The sequence below is a fragment of the Gnatocerus cornutus genome, chromosome 7 (genome assembly GCF_029298725.1).
Source record: "Gnatocerus cornutus isolate USDA-ARS CGAHR chromosome 7, icGnaCorn1.1, whole genome shotgun sequence".
Lineage (NCBI taxonomy): Eukaryota > Metazoa > Arthropoda > Insecta > Coleoptera > Tenebrionidae > Gnatocerus > Gnatocerus cornutus.
Genome location: NC_142239.1, coordinates 15,201,345 through 15,226,069, shown reverse-complemented (window position 1 = coordinate 15,226,069; position 24,725 = coordinate 15,201,345). Strand labels below are relative to the sequence as shown.

The 24,725-nt window shown below is 38.1% G+C and overlaps 7 protein-coding genes across 11 annotated transcripts; 5 read left to right on the top strand and 2 right to left on the bottom strand.

The window, feature by feature from the left end:
• Positions 1-4,290: 4,290 nt before the first annotated feature.
• LOC148171488 (uncharacterized) lies at positions 4,291-5,211 on the bottom strand. Its single transcript, XM_088042327.1, has 6 exons — positions 5,133-5,211; positions 4,771-5,081; positions 4,689-4,706; positions 4,533-4,620; positions 4,427-4,457; positions 4,291-4,362 (listed from the first exon to the last, which is right to left on the bottom strand). The coding sequence occupies exons 1-6, from the start codon at positions 5,147-5,149 to the stop codon at positions 4,291-4,293; spliced, it is 537 nt and encodes a 178-aa protein (XP_087898453.1). The 5' UTR covers positions 5,150-5,211.
• Positions 5,212-5,632: 421 nt separating this feature from the next.
• LOC148171487 (uncharacterized) lies at positions 5,633-6,651 on the top strand. 2 transcript variants are annotated; one of them, XM_088041430.1, is made up of 2 exons: positions 5,633-5,767; positions 6,031-6,651. In XM_088041430.1, the coding sequence occupies exons 1-2, from the start codon at positions 5,724-5,726 to the stop codon at positions 6,449-6,451; spliced, it is 465 nt and encodes a 154-aa protein (XP_087897556.1). In that variant the 5' UTR covers positions 5,633-5,723; the 3' UTR covers positions 6,452-6,651. The 2 variants fall into 2 exon arrangements, with proteins under 2 accessions (XP_087897556.1, XP_087897557.1); XM_088041431.1 differs by lacking the exon at positions 5,633-5,767 and adding an exon at positions 5,900-5,982.
• A 784-nt stretch (positions 6,652-7,435) lies between these two features.
• On the top strand, positions 7,436-15,753 carry LOC148171486 (putative ribonuclease ZC3H12C). 2 transcript variants are annotated; one of them, XM_088041449.1, is made up of 3 exons: positions 7,436-7,827; positions 13,781-14,223; positions 14,279-15,753. In XM_088041449.1, the coding sequence occupies exons 1-3, from the start codon at positions 7,600-7,602 to the stop codon at positions 15,444-15,446; spliced, it is 1,839 nt and encodes a 612-aa protein (XP_087897575.1). In that variant the 5' UTR covers positions 7,436-7,599; the 3' UTR covers positions 15,447-15,753. The 2 variants fall into 2 exon arrangements, with proteins under 2 accessions (XP_087897575.1, XP_087897576.1); XM_088041450.1 differs by lacking the exon at positions 7,436-7,827 and adding an exon at positions 12,296-12,443.
• Positions 15,754-16,303: 550 nt separating this feature from the next.
• SCAR (wiskott-Aldrich syndrome protein family member 3 SCAR) lies at positions 16,304-21,095 on the top strand. Of its 2 annotated transcripts, none has more exons than XM_088041238.1 (3): positions 16,304-16,493; positions 18,023-18,385; positions 19,445-21,095. In XM_088041238.1, exons 2-3 carry the CDS (start codon positions 18,050-18,052, stop codon positions 20,726-20,728), a joined length of 1,620 nt encoding a protein of 539 aa, XP_087897364.1. In that variant the 5' UTR covers positions 16,304-16,493; positions 18,023-18,049; the 3' UTR covers positions 20,729-21,095. The 2 variants fall into 2 exon arrangements, with proteins under 2 accessions (XP_087897364.1, XP_087897365.1); XM_088041239.1 differs by lacking the exon at positions 16,304-16,493 and adding an exon at positions 16,666-16,746.
• LSm3 (U6 snRNA-associated Sm-like protein LSm3) lies at positions 21,090-21,631 on the bottom strand. The gene is made up of 3 exons (XM_088041240.1): positions 21,487-21,631; positions 21,330-21,437; positions 21,090-21,283 (listed from the first exon to the last, which is right to left on the bottom strand). The coding sequence occupies exons 1-3, from the start codon at positions 21,505-21,507 to the stop codon at positions 21,107-21,109; spliced, it is 306 nt and encodes a 101-aa protein (XP_087897366.1). The 5' UTR covers positions 21,508-21,631; the 3' UTR covers positions 21,090-21,106.
• Positions 21,632-22,222: 591 nt separating this feature from the next.
• LOC148171483 (fibroblast growth factor 1-like) lies at positions 22,223-23,441 on the top strand. Of its 2 annotated transcripts, none has more exons than XM_088041264.1 (3): positions 22,223-22,497; positions 22,787-23,001; positions 23,048-23,441. In XM_088041264.1, exons 1-3 carry the CDS (start codon positions 22,391-22,393, stop codon positions 23,347-23,349), a joined length of 624 nt encoding a protein of 207 aa, XP_087897390.1. In that variant the 5' UTR covers positions 22,223-22,390; the 3' UTR covers positions 23,350-23,441. The 2 variants fall into 2 exon arrangements, with proteins under 2 accessions (XP_087897390.1, XP_087897389.1); XM_088041263.1 differs by having other exon boundaries at positions 22,787-23,004.
• LOC148171482 (fibroblast growth factor 1-like) lies at positions 23,397-24,100 on the top strand. The gene is made up of 4 exons (XM_088042326.1): positions 23,397-23,436; positions 23,487-23,497; positions 23,529-23,756; positions 23,912-24,100. Exons 1-4 carry the CDS (start codon positions 23,397-23,399, stop codon positions 24,098-24,100), a joined length of 468 nt encoding a protein of 155 aa, XP_087898452.1.
• The last annotated feature ends 625 nt before the right edge of the window (positions 24,101-24,725 follow it).

Sequence of the window (24,725 nt, the reverse complement as noted above, 5' to 3'; positions counted from 1 at the left end):
GATAATAATAAGTCGTACGATCGATTATCTTGCTGTAAATTGAAAGCTCTGTGTTTCATGCAATCACATGGCTTGTTTACATATATTCAAATGGACGACATGTTTATATAATTTCACAGCTGATAAGAATGATTTGTGCTTTTGCACTCAGACTCCCCAAGCTTTGTAATGGATGCAATTCGTGTTCAGTTCTCATTAATCAACTGACCATAAAATGTTTTCATTAGACGTCGTCGTCGTAAAAAGCTTAATTGGATGTTAATATAGTTCAAAGATGTGCGTTGTTTAACGTCGTTCTTTTCAATTTTCCACATGTTGATTGCGATGAGTTTTTCACGCGCGTTAATAATTCAAAAATATCTATCCGCGCTTGATTCCATAATCACCGGTACAATAATGGAATACTAAATTCGCCAGTAATAAATCAGTGCAAGGACGAACTAATGCTCACTGAATAATTTATTCTCACTTCAACGCGCTAAAATTTTTTGACTTCTTGGCATGTTTTGTGCTGCTTGTTCGTACCAACTTCCGGTCGTTGTTTCTCATTTAAAATTGTTAGTTGGCGTTTCGAAAATAGCCTTCAACAAGGCATTTCCTCATCATAATGAAAACAGAAATTGTTGTTGAAATAGTTTTATAGCAACTTACCTATTTTCGCGTCAACCTCTAAAGCTTTACCAAACAATATAAATTACACGTCGGATGCGTCGTAGCGGAACTCTGAACAGTTAAAACAATATTATCGTCTCGCATTTGGAAATACGACCAGTGGTTCACCTCATTACATGATAATTACCCACCAGCTGTTTTGGTCAGCATGTTGCAGAGCATCCATTCGAATCTATAATGTTGTTTACAGTGAAAAACTGACACTGAAAGCTTTATTTTGTTGGGAAGAACCCAAACAATAACGTCGAAATTTATTTGGACACGCAGTGATAATGTGGTGTAATTTAATTAACTTAATGCATTTTTATACCGCGGGGAAACAATAACTGTTATTGACAGATAATTTTATTAAGAATAAGAATTTAGAGCATCCACCATTTTTCTAATCGCGCTGTCGTGTCAACATTTCATGCCAACAATACTTATCGCATTATGGTTGTGTCGTGAACTTAATAAAATAATAATTAATCAATACTGTTTATCCAAGTTTTTAGCTAAAGTGAAATATAAATTTTCTTTGACATAATGTTAACATCCTTGGCTATCGCTTACATTATTTCCACATTAATCCAGTGCAAAGGGAGCTTGAATTAACAAATTATACTTTCATGCCAACTTGGGAACTTCAAATAACTCTATAATTGAAATTTATTATGTACACATTTTCACGAATCTTTAATGCGAAACAGCGGCTCTGCGCTAAATGATATTTATGACAGCGAATTTTTTAAACAGGAGTGAGTTTTCAGGTTGGTCTAATAGCTTTACGCCTGCATTATAATTATTAAGGATAATTTCTTGCGACATTTTTCACCGCCACGACAACCATTAATCTTTTCGACAGCTATTTGTTCTTGCTTTTCACTGTTGTGGTTATTTTAATATGATCATTCAACGATCAATATGTGCTCCGACCCTGAAAACTTATTCTCGTGGAAACGATGTTATTAAGTTTTAAATTACGTCTTCAAGTATTTTTATTGTATTTTACAGTTCACTAACAACTGTTTTACTCGGATGAAATGGGATTGCGAAACTTTGGGGGATGCGATTTTTTACAAATTCTGATGGAATTAAATTAATTTCGTCGACTTCTATATCGACGAAAGTCATTACTGCTAAATATCATGTGGCAATTATTTCTGTTATACGAAACTCGTCACACTAATAAGAAGTGAATTTTAGACCTTCGTCTCGCTGATAGCATGAAATAAGCTCAATTTGTAGTTGAGCTTTCTGTGCGATTTTGTTTCAAATTAACTGAAATTTCTGTTCGAGCTTCGGATAGTCCTCAATTGTGATTATAATTTTGGGATAAGCTTCTGGGGAAAGAAACTCTTAATTACAACGCGAGCTTTGAACACAGTTGCAAAATAATTGTCGGCTCTAGTTCACTGAAGCTCGATCAATAAAGGACACGATTTGTTCCAAAATAAAAAAAAATAAAAAAATCTTTCTTGAATTCTGTTCAGATACTTCACATTAAAATTGGAGAAAACTGGAGCAGAGTTTGGAAAGGCAAGATTTAATATAGGATGTGAAATTGCAACAATAACTGTAAAAATAGTAAAGGGGCTTAAACGTTGTTAAAAACCTAACAAATTTTAAAATATTTGATGTTCATACTAAAAATAAAAAGAAAGTCGCTACTTCTGCCCTAATGGGAACTTAAACGTAAAAACGCAATTTTAACAATTGGAAGTCATGATTGCAGAAAAATAGATCCAAAAATATCTGGGTTTTGTAGTTCCAAAAATAAATAACTTTAAAAATAGTTTTACGATTCCAGATGTCAGGCAACGCTGTAAAACTCTCAGCCAAGAAACTGGTAATTTGCGTGTTATGGGCAGCAGAGTTTCTATTCATTTTTACTTGTTTTTAGCTGCTCTTATGTACTCTTTATTACAAGAAACTGAGAAGCTAAAAACTCTTGACAAATTTTGAAATACTTGGTCTAAAAATCTTTTATTAGCCAAAAAATGAAAGAAAATAAAATTAATGAAAACTGCCAATTGTAACTATAGAGTGATAATACATAAATAAAATAAAGATAAAAACAAAAAATTATTATTTCAATGGTAAAGACAGCAGGAAGCTAAACCAGAAGTAGGAAATACTGAGATGAGAACAACTGCAAAATTGTAAGTAGCAAGAACATGAAACGCTAAATAATTAAATGCTTGCATATAAATGTGAGAAATTGAGAGAAACGTGTCTCGAAATGGTACCACTAATTAAAATATGTATCGGTTTAGAAATATGGTGGATGCGTCGGGCAAAACTTTTGTCTGTTAACTAAAACAGCTTCGCAACGACGACAAATGATGAAGACATCAGAGACAATCCTAGCTTTGTTATATTGTAGAACTTACAGCTTTGTAAGTTCTCTATGATTACTAACATTATTTGGTTAAAGTTAAATTTGATCTGTGGGCTAAAAATACAACTATTTATGCAAAGTCGTATGATAATTAGCATTTATATTGAATAATTATTATTGTTAAGCTCACGACACATCTAAAATGTGATAAGTGTTATTAACAGGTAATGAAATGTAAACACGACAATGTGATTTGCACAAGAACAGGGCCTATGATACAAATTATAAAATTATGTAAATAAGACTATTGTCGTCGAGGTCATGCTGACTAAAATTAATCATCGGTTTTGAAAAATAATTGATGGATGACTTATTTTATGAGTCTCGTTTCTTTGTAAGCCGCAATCTAGAAATAACTTGTTTAAAAACATAAATTACGACTGTCGTAATTCTATCGTAAAATTAAATGTTTCAGAGCTTTTTTACCGAGAATATTGAAAAAACTCTCATATTTACGGGTAAGTTTGCATGATACGCCAACATTACTTTCCTGTTAAGTAGCACTAAATCTTCGTGAAGAAAAAAAATCAATGTTATTATAAAAATTGTACGCCGAGTTCACCGAAAGCATGTAAAAAGGCATTAATTAAACCATTTCTATTCGGCAAGTGTTCGAGTTGAATCGTTAAACATTCTGAATTTTAATGCAAATCCGCCGAAATCAGATTAAACATACATGTATGCACGAAATTCTATTTATTCAGTTGAAATTAATTTGGGTCATTAACATTAACCGGTGCGCGTTACCAAGATATAAAAAAGATTTATTTTGAATCTGTGTCGGTGCCAAAAACGCGATTTATTTATGAAACCACCTGAAAATGACGCTGCGATGACTTATAAAGGATCTCATCCTATTCGGTTATATTAAATAAGGAAAGTCTGCATAAAATAGCGTGCGGATGACGATTTATCAAGAAGCTGTCAGAATACATCATTGTTAGAATATCGTGATCGTTCAACTCGGGTTTTTCAACATTTTGATTTCTCGATGGCTGCATCGTTCTTTCGAGGGTTTATTTATTAAATCTAGTTCAGGAAAAATTGGAAAAAAGACAACGGGAATTTTATACTTTTTCTATTATTACATGTTCGAGCTTATCAGTTTTTTTGCTAACTGACATTAAAGCTTTAAGCCGTACAAACGACAGATACCATCGTGCACATATTATTACTTTTAAAAGAACTAGTTTTGCCGTTGACGTGTCGTGTTACGCAGGCATGCAACATTATAAAAATTATGTCGGTAATCTGATGCGCTGCACAAAAGTTGTACCGAACTGTTTAAATAACTCTGATGAGTGTAATAACTATATTTCAAACGTCAATTTAAACCAGAAGAGCTTTATTTAATAATGTCTTCTGCTATAATACCGCACCAGTTATCATTATTTTCTCTCCAATTCTAATTCGCAGAAATCAATTATTTGAGACTTAATCAAATAGAGAATTTCACCCCTAACAAAATTGATTTAGCTACAGAACATGGATTAATTGGAATAAATTAATTAATCCGATTAAGCCCCAAAACCTTTGTTTTGGACAAGCAACACTCAAATGCTCCATCCCTGGAGAGAAAGTTTCAGGCAGAAAAGTCGGGAAAGATGAAAACTGCACAGTCTACACTAGTTTATACTCAGGATAGAGAGCGCTACTGAACGGAAACTCAATTTTACTTTTTAAATTTCTATTTTTCATTACAATAATTTAGAGCTCACAATTTAACAAACTTCTGCCAAACTTAAAAGGACACTTCTTCATATGCACTCTTAGTTTCACCCCAAAAAGAACCTCTTTGCATCCGAAGGCACTATACTTGCATTTAACTCCTTGCAGCACTCTGTGTAAAGAAGAAAACGCAAATTGTGGTTGAGATTTTCGACAAACTGGGCAAGGACAAACATTCGGATTGATTAGCTTCCTGTAGCAATCACCACAGAGTCCATGGCCATTTTTGCAGAGATGAATCGGAGGCTGAAGGACGGTACGACACATCGGACAGTGGAAAAAAGAAAGAGCTTCTTTGGTACTGAAATGAAGACTCAAAAATTGCGAATTTCTTTAAACTTTTCAAACTCACAATTTCTGGTAGTCCATCCTCTTGGAACTCAAATTGAACAGTGTCAGGTAAACGACTTATCTCTTAATGAGGTGCTTTGCCTCAATCCCCCTTTTATGCTGCCAGGTATGCAAATTCTGGGAAATTGTTTACAGTTCTTTGGTGGTAAATTCACCACCACTTGTTAGTTTTGTTCGATCTATCTCTGAAAAATGTCCGAAGAGATTCCCCCTCGCATGCAATGTCCAGTTTGTTACAACGTTCTCCATCCACCCATCCATGTCTGCAAGAACAAACACGGAGTATGTGGAGACTGTTACGACAAGATGAAACTCGCCCGCCAACATTCTTGTCCACTGTGTCGTGCAGAATTTGATCCGCAATCGCTGACAAGGATCCTGATGGAACGTTTCTACAACGTCATGCGAGTAAAATGTAAATACTACCATTATGGTTGTAAGAAAGTTCTTTGCGGAGGCTGCATGAAGATGCACATGCGACACTGCATGTTTGAGACGAACAGGTGTCCAATGAGGGAAAATTTGAAGTGTCTTTGGGAAGGACCCGCGAACTTATTAAGCGCACACTGCTCACAGCACTTGGAGATGTAAAATGTCTTTCAAATTTTACCAGCGACTTCTCTTGACTACTCTTCGGTAAGATTTTGTTCTGGCTCTCTTCTATTGTCTAAAGATTTTATTTAGAGAAAAATAAAAAAATTATGTTTCTTGATTTCATTTTCGTGTCCAGAAAAACATGAGTTGTTTTGTCAAAATGCGATAGTTTTTTTTGTATTAAGTTTCTCCGATAAGATGAGTTGTTTTTCCACATTATTTCAATCCTGAACTGAAATTTCGATCGACATTGTTAGGTGCGTCCTCTAATTTTTCTTCAACGTAGAATAATTTGATTTTTTTAGCATGTCCCTCGGCAACTCTTCTCGCGCTTCTTCAGCGATGCAGTGCCCCATCTGCTACGACGTTCTCCATCCTTCAATTCACTTATGCAAGAACGGACACGGGGTCTGTGGCGATTGTTACGACAAGCTTGACTTAACGAGTAAAAACACTTTTCCAACATGTCCCATTTGCAACAGTGGCTTTCAATTAGAACCCATCGTCGCCAGCATTCTCGAAATCATTTATAACTTCATGGATGTTAATTGTAAGTACTTCAGTTATGGATGTCGAACGGTACTCTCAGGAAGTCTTATGAGGCGGCACGTGGAGGAGTGCAGATTTAAACCCAAGAGGTGCCCGTTTCGGGAAACAGAAGGATGTTTCTGGGAAGGACAGGGCAATTTGTTGGAGAAGCATTACAGGCAGAATCATCAAAAGTGAAGAGGTGTTGGTTGAGTTCGTTTAAAAAAAAACTAGGAAATGTGAAAACGACAGAATTTTGTGTCCGTGTCTTCAGTTATCGACAAAAAAACAGAAAAAAGTGTTGTTATTAAATGTTATTAGTTGTGTAAACTCGAGGATTTTTTGTATTTTATCTTTCTAACAAATTTGTATATTTTTAATGTGTGTGCTTTTATGATTTATAGACAGAAATAAAGGAAATATATGCATTTACTGAGTGTTTCGCAATTCGTCCAAAACCTGTTAATCACAGATTCTGCCTTGCAGTCTGAATATAAGTACGTAAAAGTGTATATAGTTTGGGGACTGAAATACCGTGTTTATGACTTAACTGGGGTATTCACTGCACAAAGAAACGAAACCACCAACATTGTTGATTCCTTTATCTTGTGGTTTTGCCTCTTTGTGCAGTGAGTACCCCAATTAAGTCATAAAAACCGTATTTCAGTCCCCGAACTATAAACTCAACCTGTAGGTAAATTTTGTAGTTATTTTTTATTAATTAACTAACAAGAATTTTATTTTAATATTTTATTTTAATATAAAAGTACATAGTGTAAAGAATGCTTTAACTACAGATCATCCCTCTAATAAATCCTATTCCTTCTTCCCTACTTCTTTACATAAAAACGAAAAAAACTGATTTTTATTGAAATTAATCTCTCTCCCGGGTAATATTGAGATTTGACATTTAGTGCGAAAACAAAATTTTCCAGAAATAACACTAGATTAAAGGGTTGCCAACCGTACAGGGGTATTGTAATGTGTATAATGGGTTGCCTACATTTTATTAACATTTTAAAATTAATTTATCGAAAAAACTTTCTCTCACTGCATATGTTGCAAAATGTGAACAACAAATGTTTATTATCAAATTAAAAACATTATTAACGAAGAATTAGTGTTAATCTCGAATTTAAAAATTCAAAGTTAGTGCTTTTCGCGAAACAGGTTGTCGAACTTGCCCACCCACATCAATTCAAGATGTCCTCCATCAGCTGTGCGCGAGACCTTGATCGAAATAAATAAAGTGCGTCCTTAGAATAATTCGAATAGCATTACTTCAAATCGTTTATAAATTTGTGTAGTGAGTTTTCGCCATGTAACAAGCATGGGCTTTTGCGAAAATGTCAACATCGGCAACGACGTTACTTGGCACAGTGAAAATAAAATGCACCTGTACGCCCCTTCTTTTGGAGAACCTCGACAGGATCTCTGTGCTATTTGCGGCACGACTTGAAGAGGATCGAAGCCACAATGGTACCAAAAGTGATATTGTTAACTTCGAAGTGCATTCTTTGGCTCCCAGTGGATGCGAGAGGAGTCCAAGCACGGATTTTATAATAAGGCTGCAGGTACGAAATTAAAAGTAATAATTTTAGGATTAAGACGGCCTAGAGGAGAAAAGGCATGTCGTAGCTCCATGCGTATGATTTCGAAGTTGTCACTATAGTAACGGTTGGTTGTTGGTTAAGTCACCTGGGAAGTGATTGGTTTTGTCCCAGTCCAATCAGAACAGATTTGATTCAAATATAGTTTTGAAAAAGTCAAAGTTACAGTCGAATGCTTTTATGGACTATAAAACTAGACCTAAATAAATAATGCTACTTCCTGCTTGGGCAAAATATGCACAGACAGGTGATCTTGAATAAATTTCTCCCAGGTAATAAACTTCTGAAATATGGACTACAAAATAAAGAATTTGCGTGGTCGTCAGTGTAAAATTCTTCCTTGTATTGTGTTGCATATTCATGACTTCCCTCTTCAATGCATGTATTTTTGTTGTACAGAATCACTGCGCATAAAATAAATTAGTGATCGTGAAATACGATCTCCCAAGAAATATTTTTTGCCTCATTAAGGATGTCCGTAATATCTATTGTGTTTCGCATAGATCAAGGTTCTTCGTTTCTAAAACATGACACGTCGTTAATATTGAGCTCCACAACAATTAAAATTTGGGACTTCTGGCAACCCCGTTTCCGGTTCAAAATCATGATTAGTACTTTCCCTGTGGTTCTTCTTTGAATCATGACCACCTAAAGTGGGCGTAGGTCACGTTTAGACCTGGGGGCTCCACGTAACGCAGAATTATAGAAAAACCGAAAAATTTACATCCAAGTTGTCGCCAGTGTGTCTCCACATTTCTAGAATCGTCTCTCATTGTGGGCCAATAACCGGTCGCTGGTTACGGTATCAGCTCCAAAAAGGGGCCACACCATGACGTAACAACCGACACGGAAGTGGCCCATAATCGTGGACCAGGATGCGTCTTTTTATACATTTCATTTTCAACCTTCGACTTGCTCACCTTTCACCAACTGTTAACTCTTTTATCCAATAAACGAAAAAACGGCCGTTGTCTGGACACAAAACGTTGGAAAAAGTAAAAGTGGTAGCTCTGTTTTGTGGGTCAGATCCGTGTGGCCCGAATTAAAAAAATATTTCATTATGTCACTGTAAGTGATGAGAAGCAACGATAAATTACAGTTGCACGAGAAGAAAGAATTGTTGTTTATTGTCCTCGCGATGATTCATTTGATTTGAACTTAATGATTTTTCTTCAGACTGAATACAAATTAATTTTGATCGATTCTGTTTTATACAGTAGCCATTTGTCTTGTCCAACCACTCATTACTTAGTAACGCCAATATATCTTAAATTTCAACTCGCTTTCGTGACTACAATCCAATAAATATCGACAAAACAGTTATTTTTAGTACAACAATAGATGATCGATCTACTATGTTATAAAATGAAATCATATTTCCAGTCATTAATAAATAATATATGTGGATATTATTCCGAGTCCTCGAGTTGTTTTACATAGAAATGTAATTATGATATCATCGATTATTGTATGGAAATCTTTAATGTACTTAGCAGGGGATCAAGTGACGAGACGACATTCAAGGAGGTATTTAACTTTTTAATTAATTAATTGGTACGTAATAAATAGCTTCGGTAATGTCATGACGAAGCTTCTAATTTGCCGGCAGCAACATTAAATATTACTTCTAACAGATAATTCAAAATGTTCATAAAATGGTTCAAGGAGTGTATGTAAGTAGCGTTTCATAATTGATCTTCTGTTTTATGACTAGTTTTATGTCAACAAAGTTAAGTGTTAATTTGTCTTTACGAGCTTAAATTCAATATTCAAAATTCGCGCCGAATTTGCTGTTGTTACATAAAAGTGCTGTCTATAGAAAAGACAAAAATATTTTCACCGCGACATGCCAGAAAATTGTCAAAAAGGAGCGGTTCACAAAATTAACTCATTCTCTAATTTCTTGTTTGCACTTTCTCGCATTACTTCACAACTCGTGCAAATTAAATACAAAGACAAGATTAAAATCTTTAACCTCCAAGAACCATACGCTTTCTCTCCATTTTTGTAATCGGTTATCAGAGCCGGACTTTCAGACAATAGGCGGGCATTGAAATCTTTATTGCAACCACCGATAAACAGAAAACTTAATGTCTCAGTTTTGTGTTTTACAACCGCATTTACGTCATTTACATAGAAAACAGATAAATTACATATTTTGTTAAAACTTCCACAATGTGATTGGATTCGCGTCACAACAATTAATTAATTAAAATTAATCACTGCGCTGAGTTAAATTTGGAAATTCAGATAAAATAGATTTTTTATTTGTCTGAATTCTAATTTTGACGTCATGTCAGTGGGTTTTCGCGCACTTTCCATTTCGAATAGTTTACGATCTATTTTTTATTGTATTATGAAATATTTATAAGTTTGATGGTCTATTTCTGAGGAAAACCCCGCTGTTCGAATGAACTTCTGCTCGCGATTTTTCGTCCGAAGCCATTAAAATGGATTTCTGCCTCCATTTGTGATCTTTGTAAAGATCCGGTTCAGTAGCACTAAAAACACAGTTGCAGAGTTGATATGATTCACAGATAACATTCGTGCAATTGAGATGTATATTCTGAATAACAAACCGATGGTAAGATTTACGACCGCAAAAATCTCTTTAAGATGTGGGCCAAGAAGAACTGGGATTTCCGTAGCAAAAATTTTACCATCGCTGAAATGACGTGGTTTTGCTCGTGCGAAACCTTGGAAATGCAGTTTGAAAATAATAATTAATCTTTCTTTAAATCAGAGGAATTCAGTAAACCTTCACCGGTTGATTGGATTATTGAAACCACAGACGTATGCAAATCTGCAGGTTGCAGCCGCAGTGTATTTTCCGGGATAAACAATTTGTCTCGTGACTAAAGAGATTAGAATTATGCCCTGATTTTGTCGCCAAGCCCTTCACAGTTTGAATAACAAAACTCGCGTCATTTGTTTTGGTTTGGGCAAATTGGGTTTTCCGCGTGTTTGTTTATTGGGGTTTTTTCGTGTCGCATGCAATTCATCAAATTTTGCTGTTGATCATTGCATAATTATTTTGGTTTAGACGGGTTTAAAGCACGGTTTAGGATAATCCCAGATGAACCGAAATCATGTTGGTTTAATAGCCTGTGTAAGAGTTAAACTTAGAAGTATAAAATCACGTTTATTATTAATCCTCTTTGTAGTCGAAGTTATTTAATTGGGAGGTACTTAGGAGTGTTCTTTTGGGCCTCATTATCGCGCAGTTAATCCTTGAGTAACAATTGATAGAATCAGAAAGACCAGTAGGATTTTAGTTTCGGTTTTTTCTTGTCTATTGTGAATGTTGACATTGGTAATACACATTGCATGACTTAATTTCATGATAGAAAGTGTATAAATTATGGCCACAGTTGATCAGGTTGGTGGAAAATGAATAAATCAAGCATTTGAATTTTCCTTGGCGCAGAATTTTTCCCTTTGTTCTTCGCCTTTCTTCGTCTTCATAAACTACCGTTCCACTTTCCGCAACGCTTCTGGTTTCGGTGATTACGAGCGCCTCCGTGTCGCGGTCTCGTTTACGCATCCTCGTAGAAAACCGAAGAAATGAAAAAAGGCGGTCGCCTTCATCCGTCTTCTTCGGACGAGTAGGTCAGCAGCATCGTCCGTCCGTGTCGTGGAGGTCCGTCGACGACTCTCTCGGCATGGTTCAGCGACCTAAACGTTGCCGTGGCGTACCCCACACGACCCGGATCTCCGCTTGACGTCACGAGGACACCGCTCGCTCTACTCCCGTCCACCTCGCCGTCGGTCATCCTCGCCGAAGGAATTATTAAGTTTACTTCGCGGTGGTGCAAAGACCGAAACGAAAATAAACGCACCGTGGACTTTTCAATTTGCGGTTTGGTAACGACATCCGCCAATTAGTGGAACGGTTGAACGCGAAATTCGAAGTTTGACCCACATTGAAGGAGGCCCTGATTTATTTATTTTCGACATTGACCCATATCAGTGAACTTTGAGCTCGGATGAAACAATTTCAATTGAGTTTTCGTAGTTTAGGGAGAAAATAAGGTCGATGACGTAAATGAGACAAGGACGGTGTAAATATTTACACACCGATGAAGGAGCGGATGAAAATAATCCGTGTATTGGTAAACAAAACAAGGATTTGTGGCGGAGACGTCAGAGAACATTTAATTATTTAGAACGGAGTACCATCAGTACCGATGTTCCTATAAGATTGCAGCCAAAACATGGATGATCCTCCTCTCTCCATCTACTTTCTTCCCGTCTCCCTCTCCCTTTCACCTTGTCTTTTCCGTGCACCGACTCTTGAGGAGGTTGTTCCGAATGTAAATCCGGTTCGACGCTTGAGTACGTTTCATTCATTTTATTCGGTCGCAACGGTTTTAGTTTTGGTTTGACCGTACAACGCAACGAACCAACGAAATCCTGTTCGTTACGAAAGTCGTTAAAATCAGTGTTTTCAACAACCCAATATCTGTTTGTGTCTGCGATGAACCAGGATGTGGTGATAAGTGCTGTGACGTCAACGTGAACGGAATGGATTGGATTTCAGTTCCGGTTATCTTCACCAAGATATGACAGTTGTCGACGAGGTAACCAACTTGCCATTCTCCACGTCAAAAACGTGCCCTATTGACCTCACAATGACGACAATTCAGGCCATATTTTATCGCGTTTTTGATAGCGATATCCGGTTGCGGGGCCGGATACCTGTTTCTGAATTGCCATCTTCAGTGACGTAAGCTTCCGATTTGCCGTGGTCACGTGAGCTGCGGTTGGCTTTGATCTTTACACGAAAAATGTAGCTTTCTAATTCGGAATTTGAAGATGAGTTGTTTACATTCCGGGTTGGGAATTCGGGCAAAATCACTCAAATCGAGCCAAGAAGTGCGGTTGGTTTTTGATTCATGCTCACGGTAAACAAAAAATAAAAGTTGTTGGGAATAGACGTGTTAAGACGAAACTACTGGAAATTCAGCTGTAAATGTCAACAATAAATACCGTCTTAAAAAAATTTAATAGGACGCAAACAGATTTCCTTGACTTTTGAAAAAAACTTTTGCGGCTTTTACCATGGAAGCCTAGAAACTTTCCTTTGATGCAGCCATTGTGGAAATAATTACTAATATAATAACGTGAAAGACTTTCAAAAATGGTTCATACATAAAATTACTATATAAAGATGTTTTCACCTGTTTTTTTGTAGAAAAACTTAATGCAAATGTAAATTTTATTCAGCGTGCAATTACCGCCATTAAAATAAATTAACTGGTAATGTTCACTCGTACTTCTATTTACGTAAGTTCTTATTGTTTAAGGATTACAACAAATCTGAAAACAAGGCTATTTGCAATTATTATTAACAATACCTTATCTTTATTGTTGTTGTTTAAATATTTCCGGGATTAAGCTTGACGTGGGAAAATGATAATTTTTCGTTGATCCCAATTTGTACAAAAAATAATTCTAATTAAAAAAGTAAATTTATTCACGTATGTCCTGATTTCTCAAACGAAATTTGCAGTCGTGTAAATTAACTACAAATTAAGAGTTTCTAATTTCATGTTCCGGAGATTCTCCATTTAGCGAAAATTAATTGACGATCGCATTGATAACACTGAGATCCAAAATTGTTTTTTGTGTTTTGAAGTCTTACTCGTCTGTGCGGAATCCGAAATTGTTTATTAGTTGTTGCCAAATTATTTTAGGAGTCAAGTGTATCGCAGAATGAACTTTCATTCAATTTTCTATGACGAATAATAACTGTAGATACTGTTATCACCCGTTGCGATTAAATCCTGTCAGAGTCATCAATAATAATTAATTAGTCCACTGTGGATTTATTCCCATGCAAATTAACCCTAAAAATAGAACGTTGAACACCTCCAGTATGACGTCTGTATTGACCTTAGCTTTGTGTCCGTTTCAGAAATATGTAGACGACATCTGTGGCGAGGGATGCCAGCGATCTGTCGCCGGCGAAGACTCCAGTTACGATTCGGATTACGAAGCGGATCCGCCAACCCGCCACCAAGATGTGTCGCGTACGACAAGCGACACTCTTGCCGCCGAATACGCCGAGTATGTACAGACGACACCCGACACGTCGCCTGGTTACACCGCGAGGGTGGAGTTCGCGCTGAAATTAGGATACACGGAAAAGCTTGTGCAAGCCGCTTTGCAGAAATTGGGGCCTTCGCCGGCGCAAAACGAACTGCTCGCTGAATTGATCAAGCTAGGGGCGCAGAAGGGGGCTTCGTGTGATAGCAGCCCTTCGGAGAGCACGCTGGACGTCGCCGATGTGCAAGGGGAACAGGGCGGAGGACACGCTCTGAGGGCGATTGTGATAGATGGAAGCAATGTGGCGATGAGGTAAGCTGGAGTGATGTTAAAGCGACTTTGATACTTAAATATCTTTTTTTTGTAGCCACGGGAATAAGGAGATTTTTTCGTGTCGGGGAATAAAGATCTGCGTGGATTGGTTCAAGGCTCGTGGTCACAAAGACATAACTGTTTTCGTTCCGAAATGGCGAAAGGAAGCCCCCCGTCCAGACAATCCAGTCCGCGACCAAGACATCTTGGCCGAACTGGAAAAAGAAAGACTGCTGGTATTTACTCCTTCTCGTTTAGTCGGCGGCAAAAGAATGGTGTGTTACGACGACCGCTACATCTTACGTTTAGCCGCCGACGTCGATGGCATCGTAGTGAGCAACGATAATTACCGAGACCTCTGCCAAGAAAGTGCAGAGTTCCGTAAAGTAGTAGAAGAACGAATTTTGATGTATAGTTTCGTCAACGACCGTTTTATGCCACCCGACGATCCTCTAGGGCGTTCCGGACCTACTCTAGATAACTTTCTACGAACACAACCTAAGAAAGGCGATCCTCCTCCGCCTTGCCCGTATGGTAAAAAGTGTACATATGGTAACAAATGCAAGTACCACCACCCCGAACGAGGACCGTTTCCTCATAAAAGTGTCACCGAGCGTTTATCGGAACACGCGCAGCGACATCTCCAAGCCAGAGAAGGAGATATAAGAAAGACACCGTTAGGACGCACCCGATCTAACATCCCACCGCCTAAAGAAATCCAACATGCGATTGTTTCAAAGAGTCGAAGTGTAGACAATGTTGGCACCTCACCCCAGCAACCCCAATCTGAGAACTTACACAGAAAACTACAAAGACAGCTTACGTTAAATCCGACCGATCCTCGATTACTGCGCAGATACGTCCCACAGCCACAATACATGCCGCCACCTAACTGGGAGATGCATCAACATGTCACTAGGATAGCTTCAGCTCCGGATTCGTATAGGCCGTGGCCACCGGCGGCTCACCCCCAACACCGACACATGCAAAGAATGTCGAGTTGTTCAGATCCTCAATTAAACGTCTGTCCACCTTTATGGCCGCAAAATGGTCCTCCACCGCCTCCAACTCTACAAGAAGACGCTAGAAGAAAAATGCATTACCATCTAGCGGCGATTTTTCCTGAAGAACAAGTAACGCAAGCGATGAGAATGTTCCCGGATGAAACTAACCCACAGAAGATTTGCGCGGCGATATTGTCGATGTTTCAGAAGACTCAGTAAAGGGAATGGTAATGTTTCCCGCTGCCGACTATACATATCGGTGGTTTGTTTGTACTTCTATGGGCTTATGAGAGATTAAGCGTATACGAGGTTTGGTCAGTCATTATCTAAACGTAATGGATTTCCGACGGTGTAGTTTAGATTGTCAAAATAACTTCATATTGAAGAATAATATAAGTAGTTGAGTAGATTTGTACTAAATAGGAGTAACGCTTTTCAAGGATTGTGGTGTCAACCCTCTGTTTTAACACATAATATTATCGATAAGTTGATACTATGTATCTCTAGTAAAATTGTTGCAATTTTGTATTATAGTATAGTATATTGAAAATTTGATTCGTACGGCCTCAGGCTGTGCAATCAAATTTGATACTAGCCCAGTATCAATTGAAAGTATTGTCGTAACTTGATGAATACTCAACAAGAGGCCCTCCTCACATTTTTATTGGACTAAACGTGACGTTTAAACCTAATTTGTAATTGTTAATTAACGTACTATAAACCAACCTAGACTATTGCGTCGATGTTGATGTGTCATGTATGCACGTTAAGTGTCTTTTCTTTAGTGTTGCATATTGCATATCGTTTTCTAAATACTAATGTTAAAAATACTCAATGTTTTCTCTGTATATTACAGTCTCAGCAATATGCAGAGTTGAATTTGGAGAGAAGAATCATTTACGTTATACATTAATGTTTTATAGTTTTATATTTTACCCGTTATTAACCTTTATCTATTTATTTTATTTTTTAAATATACTTAAAAAAGTACCGGTCGGTGTTTACTTAAGATACCAATTCAAATATTGATCATGATTAAATCAAACGTGGCGCTAGTGCTCCATTTAGTGTCTGACTTGGTGTTTTTCATTTTGTGGGTGTGGCAACAGTCGTGCTCCAATCGTGTTTGTTGGGTGTACCGCTTCGCCATTTTCTACGATATTTACAGAATTACCTCGTTTTTCGAGTAAATAATTCAAATTGTGCCCAGAAAACGATGTGCTAAAGTTTGTGCTTTATTAAATGACTACGTTTAAGCATGCGGAGGTAAGAAATCGACCTAAATTTGGTTAACACTTCGACAACGGTTTGTTGGCCTTTCCCCTTTCTATCTGACATTTTTACAAAAAATGCCCATGTCACGGACCAAAACGCATCGATTTCAGCATAATTCCGCTTTAAAATCCCCTGTCTACACTCTCTGTGAGAAATTCCGTGTTTCAAACATCAAGAAGTGTCCACGAGAGTTGGAGCTTTATCAATGTATTTGTGCTTACTGAATAAATAAAACGCGACCTTGGTGAGTTCCAATTTACTCATAACAAATCATGTTTAAATATCATTTCCACGAACCGCCCTTAATGACTCACTTCCTTATTGGCAGCGGAGGCAGTATTGATGAAATGGGAGCTGAAGCCTACCCTGCTCCTATTTCCTGCCACGCTGCTTTTTTGTTGTTAATTGGCGGTTAATAACCTTAACAGCTTCTTTCTCACGTCATGCACTGATTTATTTATTTCCATACACTCAAAAGTGATGTTTGCCAGTCACCATCTGGTGGCACAGGTAGAGAACGTCATAAATTTTCATTGCCTCACGCTAGAATTACCCCCCAGGGAGGTATTTTCCAACGTGGGGGAGCGCTGAGGGGCTATTTGGTTAATCATATTTGCTGTGTTGGTGTTTTCGTTTTAATGAAGTGGATAAAGATATTAGTAATCAGTTTGGGTGTTGTTTTTTGAACGTGGAATGGGCTTTGGAATCGGGAAGTCATGTCTGTTCTTAACTGATACCAAGTTCGAGAACTGTCATAATGACAGATAACCTCAAAACGTCGAATTGACACGAGTTCCGTATTCCATCGTACAATTTTCTCCATATTCACTGGATTTCTAATGATGACTAATGTGTGGCTGCGTTTTTTCTGTGTCGTCTAAGCGTACACCAAATGTCGATCTACATTAACCTACTGGATTTTGACAGCATAATGAGCGTCATAAGTAGTTTAATAACATTCTGCACATTACCTTTCACCTTTTTTTCTCCAGAGAACTGGAATGTAAACGACGCCGAGACCCGATTATTACCATTTGTAATTTTATTATCTTCGTTAGACAGGACTATGAAAATGTAAATTGCACTACGTGTTTCCAATAAGTAAATAATCAGTTATAATGTGAAACCTGTGTTGGCATTCGCAGATGCTATTGCTACACCAACGTGTTACGAATTATCAGATTTGATTGTGCTGAGTTAAGGTGTGGAGCAATAAACAGTTTTGCAATTAAAAGTGAGATGTTCGTGAAGTGGGTGGTTGCAAAGATTATACAGGGCGATTTACAAATAACGAAAAAGCGAGTCACTCCGTATAATTTTGACCGCCCAACTTCACTGTTCTTTTGTTTCATTGGGCTTGCCAAGAGTTTAGATAATATTCTTATTGTCTAGCCGTAGAATCAATACAAACCGTGACATGACAGGTAAAATGATACGTCCTGGAGAACTTCATTCCGCTAATGTCTTCCACGCCCAACAAACCGATATTTTTAGGTGTAACTTTCAACATTCTTTTTTAGTTGTGGTGGCCGTAACAACTAACAACCATGCCCCTGCCGAAAAGGGTAATAGAGCCGGTCCACGTGGCCAGAGGGACCCTTCCTGAGGACTTCCCTTTGATTTCCGAGCTCGAGGCTGTGACTAATGGAACTCTAGCAAACACAGTTCGACAGTTATCTTCGTTATCTAGACATGCTGAGGACTTATTCGGCGAATTGGCCAAAGACGCCCAACAGATTTACGAAAGGTCGAATTCTTTACAAGCTAGGATCGATAGGTTAGCTATTAAAGTGACGCAACTGGATAGTACCGTTGAGGAGGTGTCTTTGCAAGATATTCATATGAGAAAAGCGTTCAAGAGCACTGTGGCTTTCGATCAGCAAGTAAGTGTTCTGCGACTTACGTTTTATTTTCTGGGGTCACTTCAGTTTGTTTATTTAATTAGCCGAACACGTGTTTTGGTGTTTGATTTTGGCAGATGTTTCTTTACGAATTACTGTTGGCAGTATGTGGGGTTTAATGATCTAATAAATTTTCGGCGATTTGCATTCGTCAATTAGAGTATAGTCGTTGATTTTTGACGCAATCAATATTGATCCACATGTTTCAAATCAAAGTAAAAGGCCAAATACAACTGAACGAGTTTTTGTTCAATTACATAATAAATTTTTTCTCCAAACGTCACAAAAGTCACTACTTTTTAGTCGTTTTTAGACAGACATAAATAATGAAAAGCGCTCGTTGACTTGGAAACACTTGCTGCCTAGGCAGAAAAAGTTTTTTTTGTGACTGTTACTATTTGAGACTTACATTTTGTATCACACTTGCACAATATTAACTTTGAAACTCTTTGAAACCAATATTTTTCACAGTATATGTCATTAATGACAACTACAGGCATAGCCAACCAAATGTTTATAGTTCATTTTGCGTTCACTCGTTGTTGGTCGTGGAACTGAATTTAACGTTTGGAGGAAATGTAGTATTTGTTATTTCGCCGAAAAGTGGCTTTGCTGTCTCGCAATTTTGCATACGCTTCGCCTCGCTACCGCAATTTAATTGCTCGACAAAAAGTACCACTTTTCTTCCGTATAACAAAATCTACTATTTTACAAGCCTTGACCGTCATAACCGCAATATTTTATTAAGATATCAAATAAAAGGACGGAGAGTAATTGTAGGCTTAGGTAACAGTGATAACATTGTTTGTACTAATGTAAAGGAAAATTTTCCTCGTTTAAAACATGTTTTTCTAAGGTTCGTACATTTTTAATTATGGGAAAGGTACGTAATTATCGTAAAACAGGTACTAATACAATAAACCAAACAAATCAAACAAACGGAATTGATTTTGGCCATGTTTTCCCATTTATTGCAGTAGAATAGTTCACAAACTTGCCACCATTTTCCTGTAATACAAATTTTTGTTTCTTCTTTTTTAGATCTTTTCTCGCGACACAATGCCGACGGCAATGTTGGAAACGTACAAGTCTTGCGATAAGCCGCCTCCGCTCCACAAACTGAACTGTTACCGCGACGACGGCAAAGATGGTCTAAAGTTCTACACCGATCCAAATTACTTCTTCGAGTTATGGCGACAGGAGATGCTCAACGATACCGAACGGATGATGCACGATCGTGGTAAGAAACCGCACCGACCTCGTACTGAAGGCGGCCAAGGCAACAGGCATAAGAAACGGGTGCGACAGCCTCACAATACTCGCGAGCGACAAAAGCAAATTGCTGTTGGCCACGGTGAATACATCATGCCTCAACAGAACACCATTTATCGTACACCACAAGCTATAATGCAACAGCAACAGCAATTGTTACCAGCTGAAGATACGATAATTGAGCAAAGACCGCCTCGGCCGAACTCTATAGAAATTAGGAGGTCGTACCAACAGGAACAACCTGATGGGATTCAATCGCCGACGTATCCGCCGTATGAGGAGAATCCGTACCAACATGGTATGCATGGACAAGGTCCGCTTAGCTCAGAATCGTTGTATCAAGGAGGAACGCCTACAAGAGGTGGTAAAGTCCGACCTAGTCAGCCTCCGCCAGCGCCTCCAAGCAATACGAGCACGCCGTCTTCGAATACGCCTACAAGGGGCCGGAGTATGTCGACGGGGAGAGACACTCTTCCTCCGCCTCCACCACCTCCTGACGCTACTATGTCTCCTCCTAATGGCATTCCAGCTCATTTGGTACGATCTCAAAGTCAGTCGCGATCCAATAGTCCACATTCCCATCAAGCCACGCCTGAACCTGTGCAAGATCTACCTCCACCACCTCCAGCGCCGAAACAAGCTTCGCCTCCTAAACAACAAACTCCAGTTCAAGCGCCGCCTCCGCCTCCTCCACCACCAATGCCGTTGCTGAACGGACCGACGACTAGCCCGCCATTGGTCAACGGGGACTTGGCGAAGATATTGAATAGTGCGTCACCGCCCAAGTTAACACCGGTCAAGGATAGGCCTATTGCAAAGCAAGCGCCGCCCATGGTGGATCCCAGAAACGATTTATTGAAAGCTATCAGAGACGGGATTAAATTGCGAAAGGTGGAGAAAATCGAACAGAAAGAGGTTGAGCGTGGAAACGGCTTACATGATGTAGCGAGTATTCTGGCAAGAAGGGTCGCTGTAGAATTCAGCGACTCGGAGTCAGGGTCGGATTCAGAATGTGATAGCGAGGGATGGGGCGAAAATGAAACGTCTGCGTGACATCGACGGAAGGCTAGCACGGCTAGTCAAATTTATTAATGATGCAACGAAATCTATCCTTACTATGCAACATGTATATAAGCAATATGCCAAATCTCCAGTATTATCCAATGTCGGACAGCCCCCCAACTCCATAGTAATCCATATACTAATGCATGAGTAAGCTTAAATTCTATAGTGGTAAGTTTGGAAGAAATCTGTAAATATTGTAACGAGAAAGTTGTAAATGGTGAACGTTTTATTTATAAATTAAGCTGTATAGAGAATTATTTAACTCGTACTATTCTAATACTCCTTTTTAATATTTTAACCATCTTGAAGAAATCTTTGTAAAATATTTAATGGGTAAATAAAGAATATGTCCAAATTATAGTTTATTTAAGAAGTGCGCATCGGCGGCGAGACTAAAATCACACCGTCACCTCGTACAAAAAGCATAGGAATGTTACGTTTCGTCGTTCTATAAACTTCTTCGTAAGTTTCCTCATCAATTTCCACAGTAGTAATGGTTTCTTCAGCATCACTGAGAATCATATTCATGTGTTGATCGTACGCCTAAAACAACACGATAGACGTTGTAAACATAAACAGACACACTCACGTGAAGGCGTCCCCGAATTTCTCTGTCGTTTCGCATTTTAACGTAAATTCGTTCATCCAAACTTAACCTCACTAAATCGAGCGGCTCTTTCACGGTTATCGACGGGATCTGAAACAATTTACTGTGACCAAAAGGAAAAGTCTTGTTTAAAACTTACATTGTCTAAATCTTCGGTCATTTTGAACTAAAATGATCGTGTTTTTTGAGATAAATAAAAAACTGTTTGAATTTGAGGTTATGGTTGCAACAGCAAAGCTTGTCATTAGAGGGTAAGTTACGACATACGTCGCAGTAAGGACGAGTGTATATAATAGTTGGTTGCATACTTACAGGGTTTTTTAAATAATAAAAAATAATACTCTTCAAAATTAGTTTAATAGTTATATCTTCTTACCTCTACAAATAGAACACTTTTTTGTTAAAAAGGTTAAAAACTGCAAAAAGTGTTGTTAAAATACACCTTGAAACATTTCGTTATTTTGCCCACAGCCACTGTGATTCAAAATTGAAAAATTCAAATTTCACTAGAAAAGTAACTAGAACTAAGTTGGTGTGACTGCCGCGGGCAATTTGAATAATGTTGCGACTTGGAAATCCTGAGTTGTATTCTCCAAAAATAATCAGTCATTAAAACATGAAATTCCGAGTTTCCTTTTGCTATTATTAACGTGATTCATTTGAGATCGTTCACATTCGGTTTTAAACCTGCCGCCCCTTTTCCACCCCAACGTTACATAATGTGATAAGAGTAATCAAGACTATGTAACCAGTAATACTCTTCCACCCACCACCAATTTAGTTTAAATAAGTGCACCAATATTACAAGACCTCTGCTTCAATTGTGCAATTAAGAGCCCCCATCAGCGTCAACTGAAAACATTGAGGTAATCCACATGTTTTTCTCCCACTTATGATATACGATCGACACGTAAACTCCAAATAAAATTCTATTTATAATCGCGGAAAATTAGAAATTAGAAGCACGAAACGCGAAACAGTCCGATTTGAAACGCGGGAGGAGACTTTAATGACACTCGTTGATTTTTTTTTGTGTTTTTAAAATGGAAAACGGGACTAGTGATAGTGATAGCACAGATAATGAGAGTTTGTCTGGTGAAGACGCAACAGACGAAGCTAAAGTAAAAAGAACAAAACGAGGAATTGCATGGTAAGTAGTACACTCAAAACGATTATTTACAATTCTGAATGATTCTAAATTTAAACCGATTGGGATATTGAGTTCGGATATAAATATTTAGAAAGCAAACTCCGTGATTAAGTCCGCAGTTGTTTGAGAAATAAATATTTATTTTTCGGAAAATTTAAACGGGCGCAGAGGAAATTTTATTGATTGACTCACCGCCTTGTTTATTGTTTAACTATTTTATCATGATTGAAACCGTTGATTGTTTAAGAATGTTGTCATCGATAAGATAAAATCTATAAATATCTTTTAGGTGCGGTGTTGAAGACGAGCCTTCCTCCTCTTCGACCCCTAAAATCACATGGCCTCCTCCCAACCCCTCAGCAAACTGGCGCCAATTGCGCCCTGTGCGCTTCGGTAACCCTGTATACGGAACTAAAATGCAACTATATTCCAAAACGAAGCACCACTTGGCTATTTACCCCGATGGTGTGGTCAGAGGAACACCGGATGACAACGACTTACACAGTAGTGGCCAACCACCGTCTCTTCATCCCTAATAACATTTTTTTAGCTTTTTTGGAGCTAATCTCAGCGGGTTATCCCGGTCACGTCCGTATCAAAGGTCTTTTGACCAACCTGTATATCGCAATGAATAAAAAGGGACTCTTATATGGAGAGCCTGACATGAACGAGGACGCAACAGTCTTCGTCGAAGCCTTCCAAGGGTCTTACAACACGTACTTATCTTTGAAATACGCGCATTTAGGGTGGTACATCGGAATAAAGAAATCCGGGAAGATCAAAAGAGGATCTCGAACAAAATACGGGCAGAAGGCCATCATGTTTTTACCGAGAAGATCGAGATTTCAGTGATCAGTATTAACACACTCAGTTTAGGGTACTAAAATCAGTATTTTTTTATGTTTGTATCGTACTTTTCCACACGAGTCATGAATAACAGTAAATATTGGATGATCTAGTTTTTCATTTATTACCCCATTCTTTACCAGGAAGCAGTGGAGTAAGGTGGTGCAAAGGTTTCTTGCTTTTAGATGGAACCGAACGCAGAATGGAGTGGAGGCCAAATGTTTCTCTACTCAGAAACTGGCTACAATTTAACGATACGACCCGGTGGAGAGGTTTTGGGAACCAAAGATGACTCCGACGGTGGGGGCAGATTGGAAGTTTCTTCAGGTGGAGACGTGGCTTTAGTCAGAATAAGAGGAATAGACAGTCGGTTGTACTTGTGTTTTACACCAAATGGAGATCTTTATGGAGAGGTAAATGTGTTTAGTATGTTTCACACGTGTTCTTAATAAAGGAAACGATGTTTATTATCGGCAATGAACGGATGCTGTCATGAATAAGTGAGGTCTTTATTAGTCTGAGTTAAACCACATTTGATGGGAATTGTGATTGTCATATTGAATTCCAGGCTGATCCTTCAGTGGGCGCGACAGTCTTCGAAGAGCACTTCCAAGGATCTTACACGGCTTTCAAATCGACAGTTTACCCCGAATGGTACGTTGGTATTAAAAAATCGGGAGTGGCGAAAAAAGGGTACAAGACCAAATGGGGTCAAAAGGCTGTGAAGTTTCTCCCCAGAAGAAGAGACTTCAGTTAATTTTTATTTATAATATAGTTCATAATAATCACATTTTTACAATAAATTTGTCTCCTAACATTACAATCCTCGCCTGTTTCGGTCATCAAAATGACTCCTCCTAAAAATGTTAACAGGTTCGTAATATTTTGATCCACAAACAAGACACAAAAACATGACGATTGGGAAGAGTTCCTTCAGATGGTCTTGACAGTCGTGGCACACGTGGTGTTCTTCTTCACATTCCAAAGAATTGTCAACAAATCGGTGGCAGGAGAAACACTCCATACTTAACAAAGTTAGAAGAAGTTCAATCAAATTAAACGAGTTCTCACGAGTTTTAAGCGAGTTCTGGAAAATTTTGGTGGTGGATAACTTATAAAGGATTAAAAAAGGGTGGGAATGGTCATTATTTAGGTACCATCACAGGGCAGTACTAGGAATAATTAAGAAAAAACATAATCCTGCAGGTATTTGGAGGTGTCATTATCCTCTTAATGTTGCTTTTATAACTTTTTTATTATGAAACTAAAGCCCAGTACAAGATCTTGTGTTATAACCAAATTAAAAACAATAAAGTTATGATTTTTTACCATGAAACCATAATCGGGCCATTAGTGGTTTCAATGTGATCACTGCGTCAAAA

Coding starts and splice junctions, on each gene's coding strand:
- LOC148171488 (XM_088042327.1), bottom strand. Junction 4,458..4,532: donor TTCCAATTAATCCATGTTCT/GTAGCTAAATCA, acceptor TCTGCGAATTAG/AATTGGAGAGAAAATAATGA. Junction 4,363..4,426: donor AAATAATGATAACTGGTGCG/GTATTATAGCAG, acceptor TTTGAAATATAG/TTATTACACTCATCAGAGTT.
- LOC148171487 (XM_088041430.1), top strand. CDS start 5,724: ATGTCTTTCAAATTTTACCAGCGACTTCTCTTGACTACTCTTCG. Junction 5,768..6,030: donor CTTCTCTTGACTACTCTTCG/GTAAGATTTTGT, acceptor TGATTTTTTTAG/CATGTCCCTCGGCAACTCTT.
- LOC148171486 (XM_088041449.1), top strand. CDS start 7,600: ATGTCAACATCGGCAACGACGTTACTTGGCACAGTGAAAATAAAATGC. Junction 7,828..13,780: donor ATTTTATAATAAGGCTGCAG/GTACGAAATTAA, acceptor TGTCCGTTTCAG/AAATATGTAGACGACATCTG. Junction 14,224..14,278: donor GGAAGCAATGTGGCGATGAG/GTAAGCTGGAGT, acceptor TTTTTTTTGTAG/CCACGGGAATAAGGAGATTT.
- SCAR (XM_088041238.1), top strand. CDS start 18,050: ATGCCCCTGCCGAAAAGGGTAATAGAGCCGGTCCACGTGGCCAGAGGG. Junction 18,386..19,444: donor CTGTGGCTTTCGATCAGCAA/GTAAGTGTTCTG, acceptor CTTCTTTTTTAG/ATCTTTTCTCGCGACACAAT.
- LSm3 (XM_088041240.1), bottom strand. CDS start 21,507: ATGACCGAAGATTTAGACAAT. Junction 21,438..21,486: donor TGACCGAAGATTTAGACAAT/GTAAGTTTTAAA, acceptor AAATTGTTTCAG/ATCCCGTCGATAACCGTGAA. Junction 21,284..21,329: donor AAATTCGGGGACGCCTTCAC/GTGAGTGTGTCT, acceptor GTGTTGTTTTAG/GCGTACGATCAACACATGAA.
- LOC148171483 (XM_088041263.1), top strand. CDS start 22,391: ATGGAAAACGGGACTAGTGATAGTGATAGCACAGATAATGAGAGTTTG. Junction 22,498..22,786: donor ACAAAACGAGGAATTGCATG/GTAAGTAGTACA, acceptor AATATCTTTTAG/GTGCGGTGTTGAAGACGAGC. Junction 23,005..23,047: donor TGACAACGACTTACACAGTA/GTGGCCAACCAC, acceptor ACATTTTTTTAG/CTTTTTTGGAGCTAATCTCA.
- LOC148171482 (XM_088042326.1), top strand. CDS start 23,397: ATGTTTGTATCGTACTTTTCCACACGAGTCATGAATAACA. Junction 23,757..23,911: donor ATGGAGATCTTTATGGAGAG/GTAAATGTGTTT, acceptor ATTGAATTCCAG/GCTGATCCTTCAGTGGGCGC.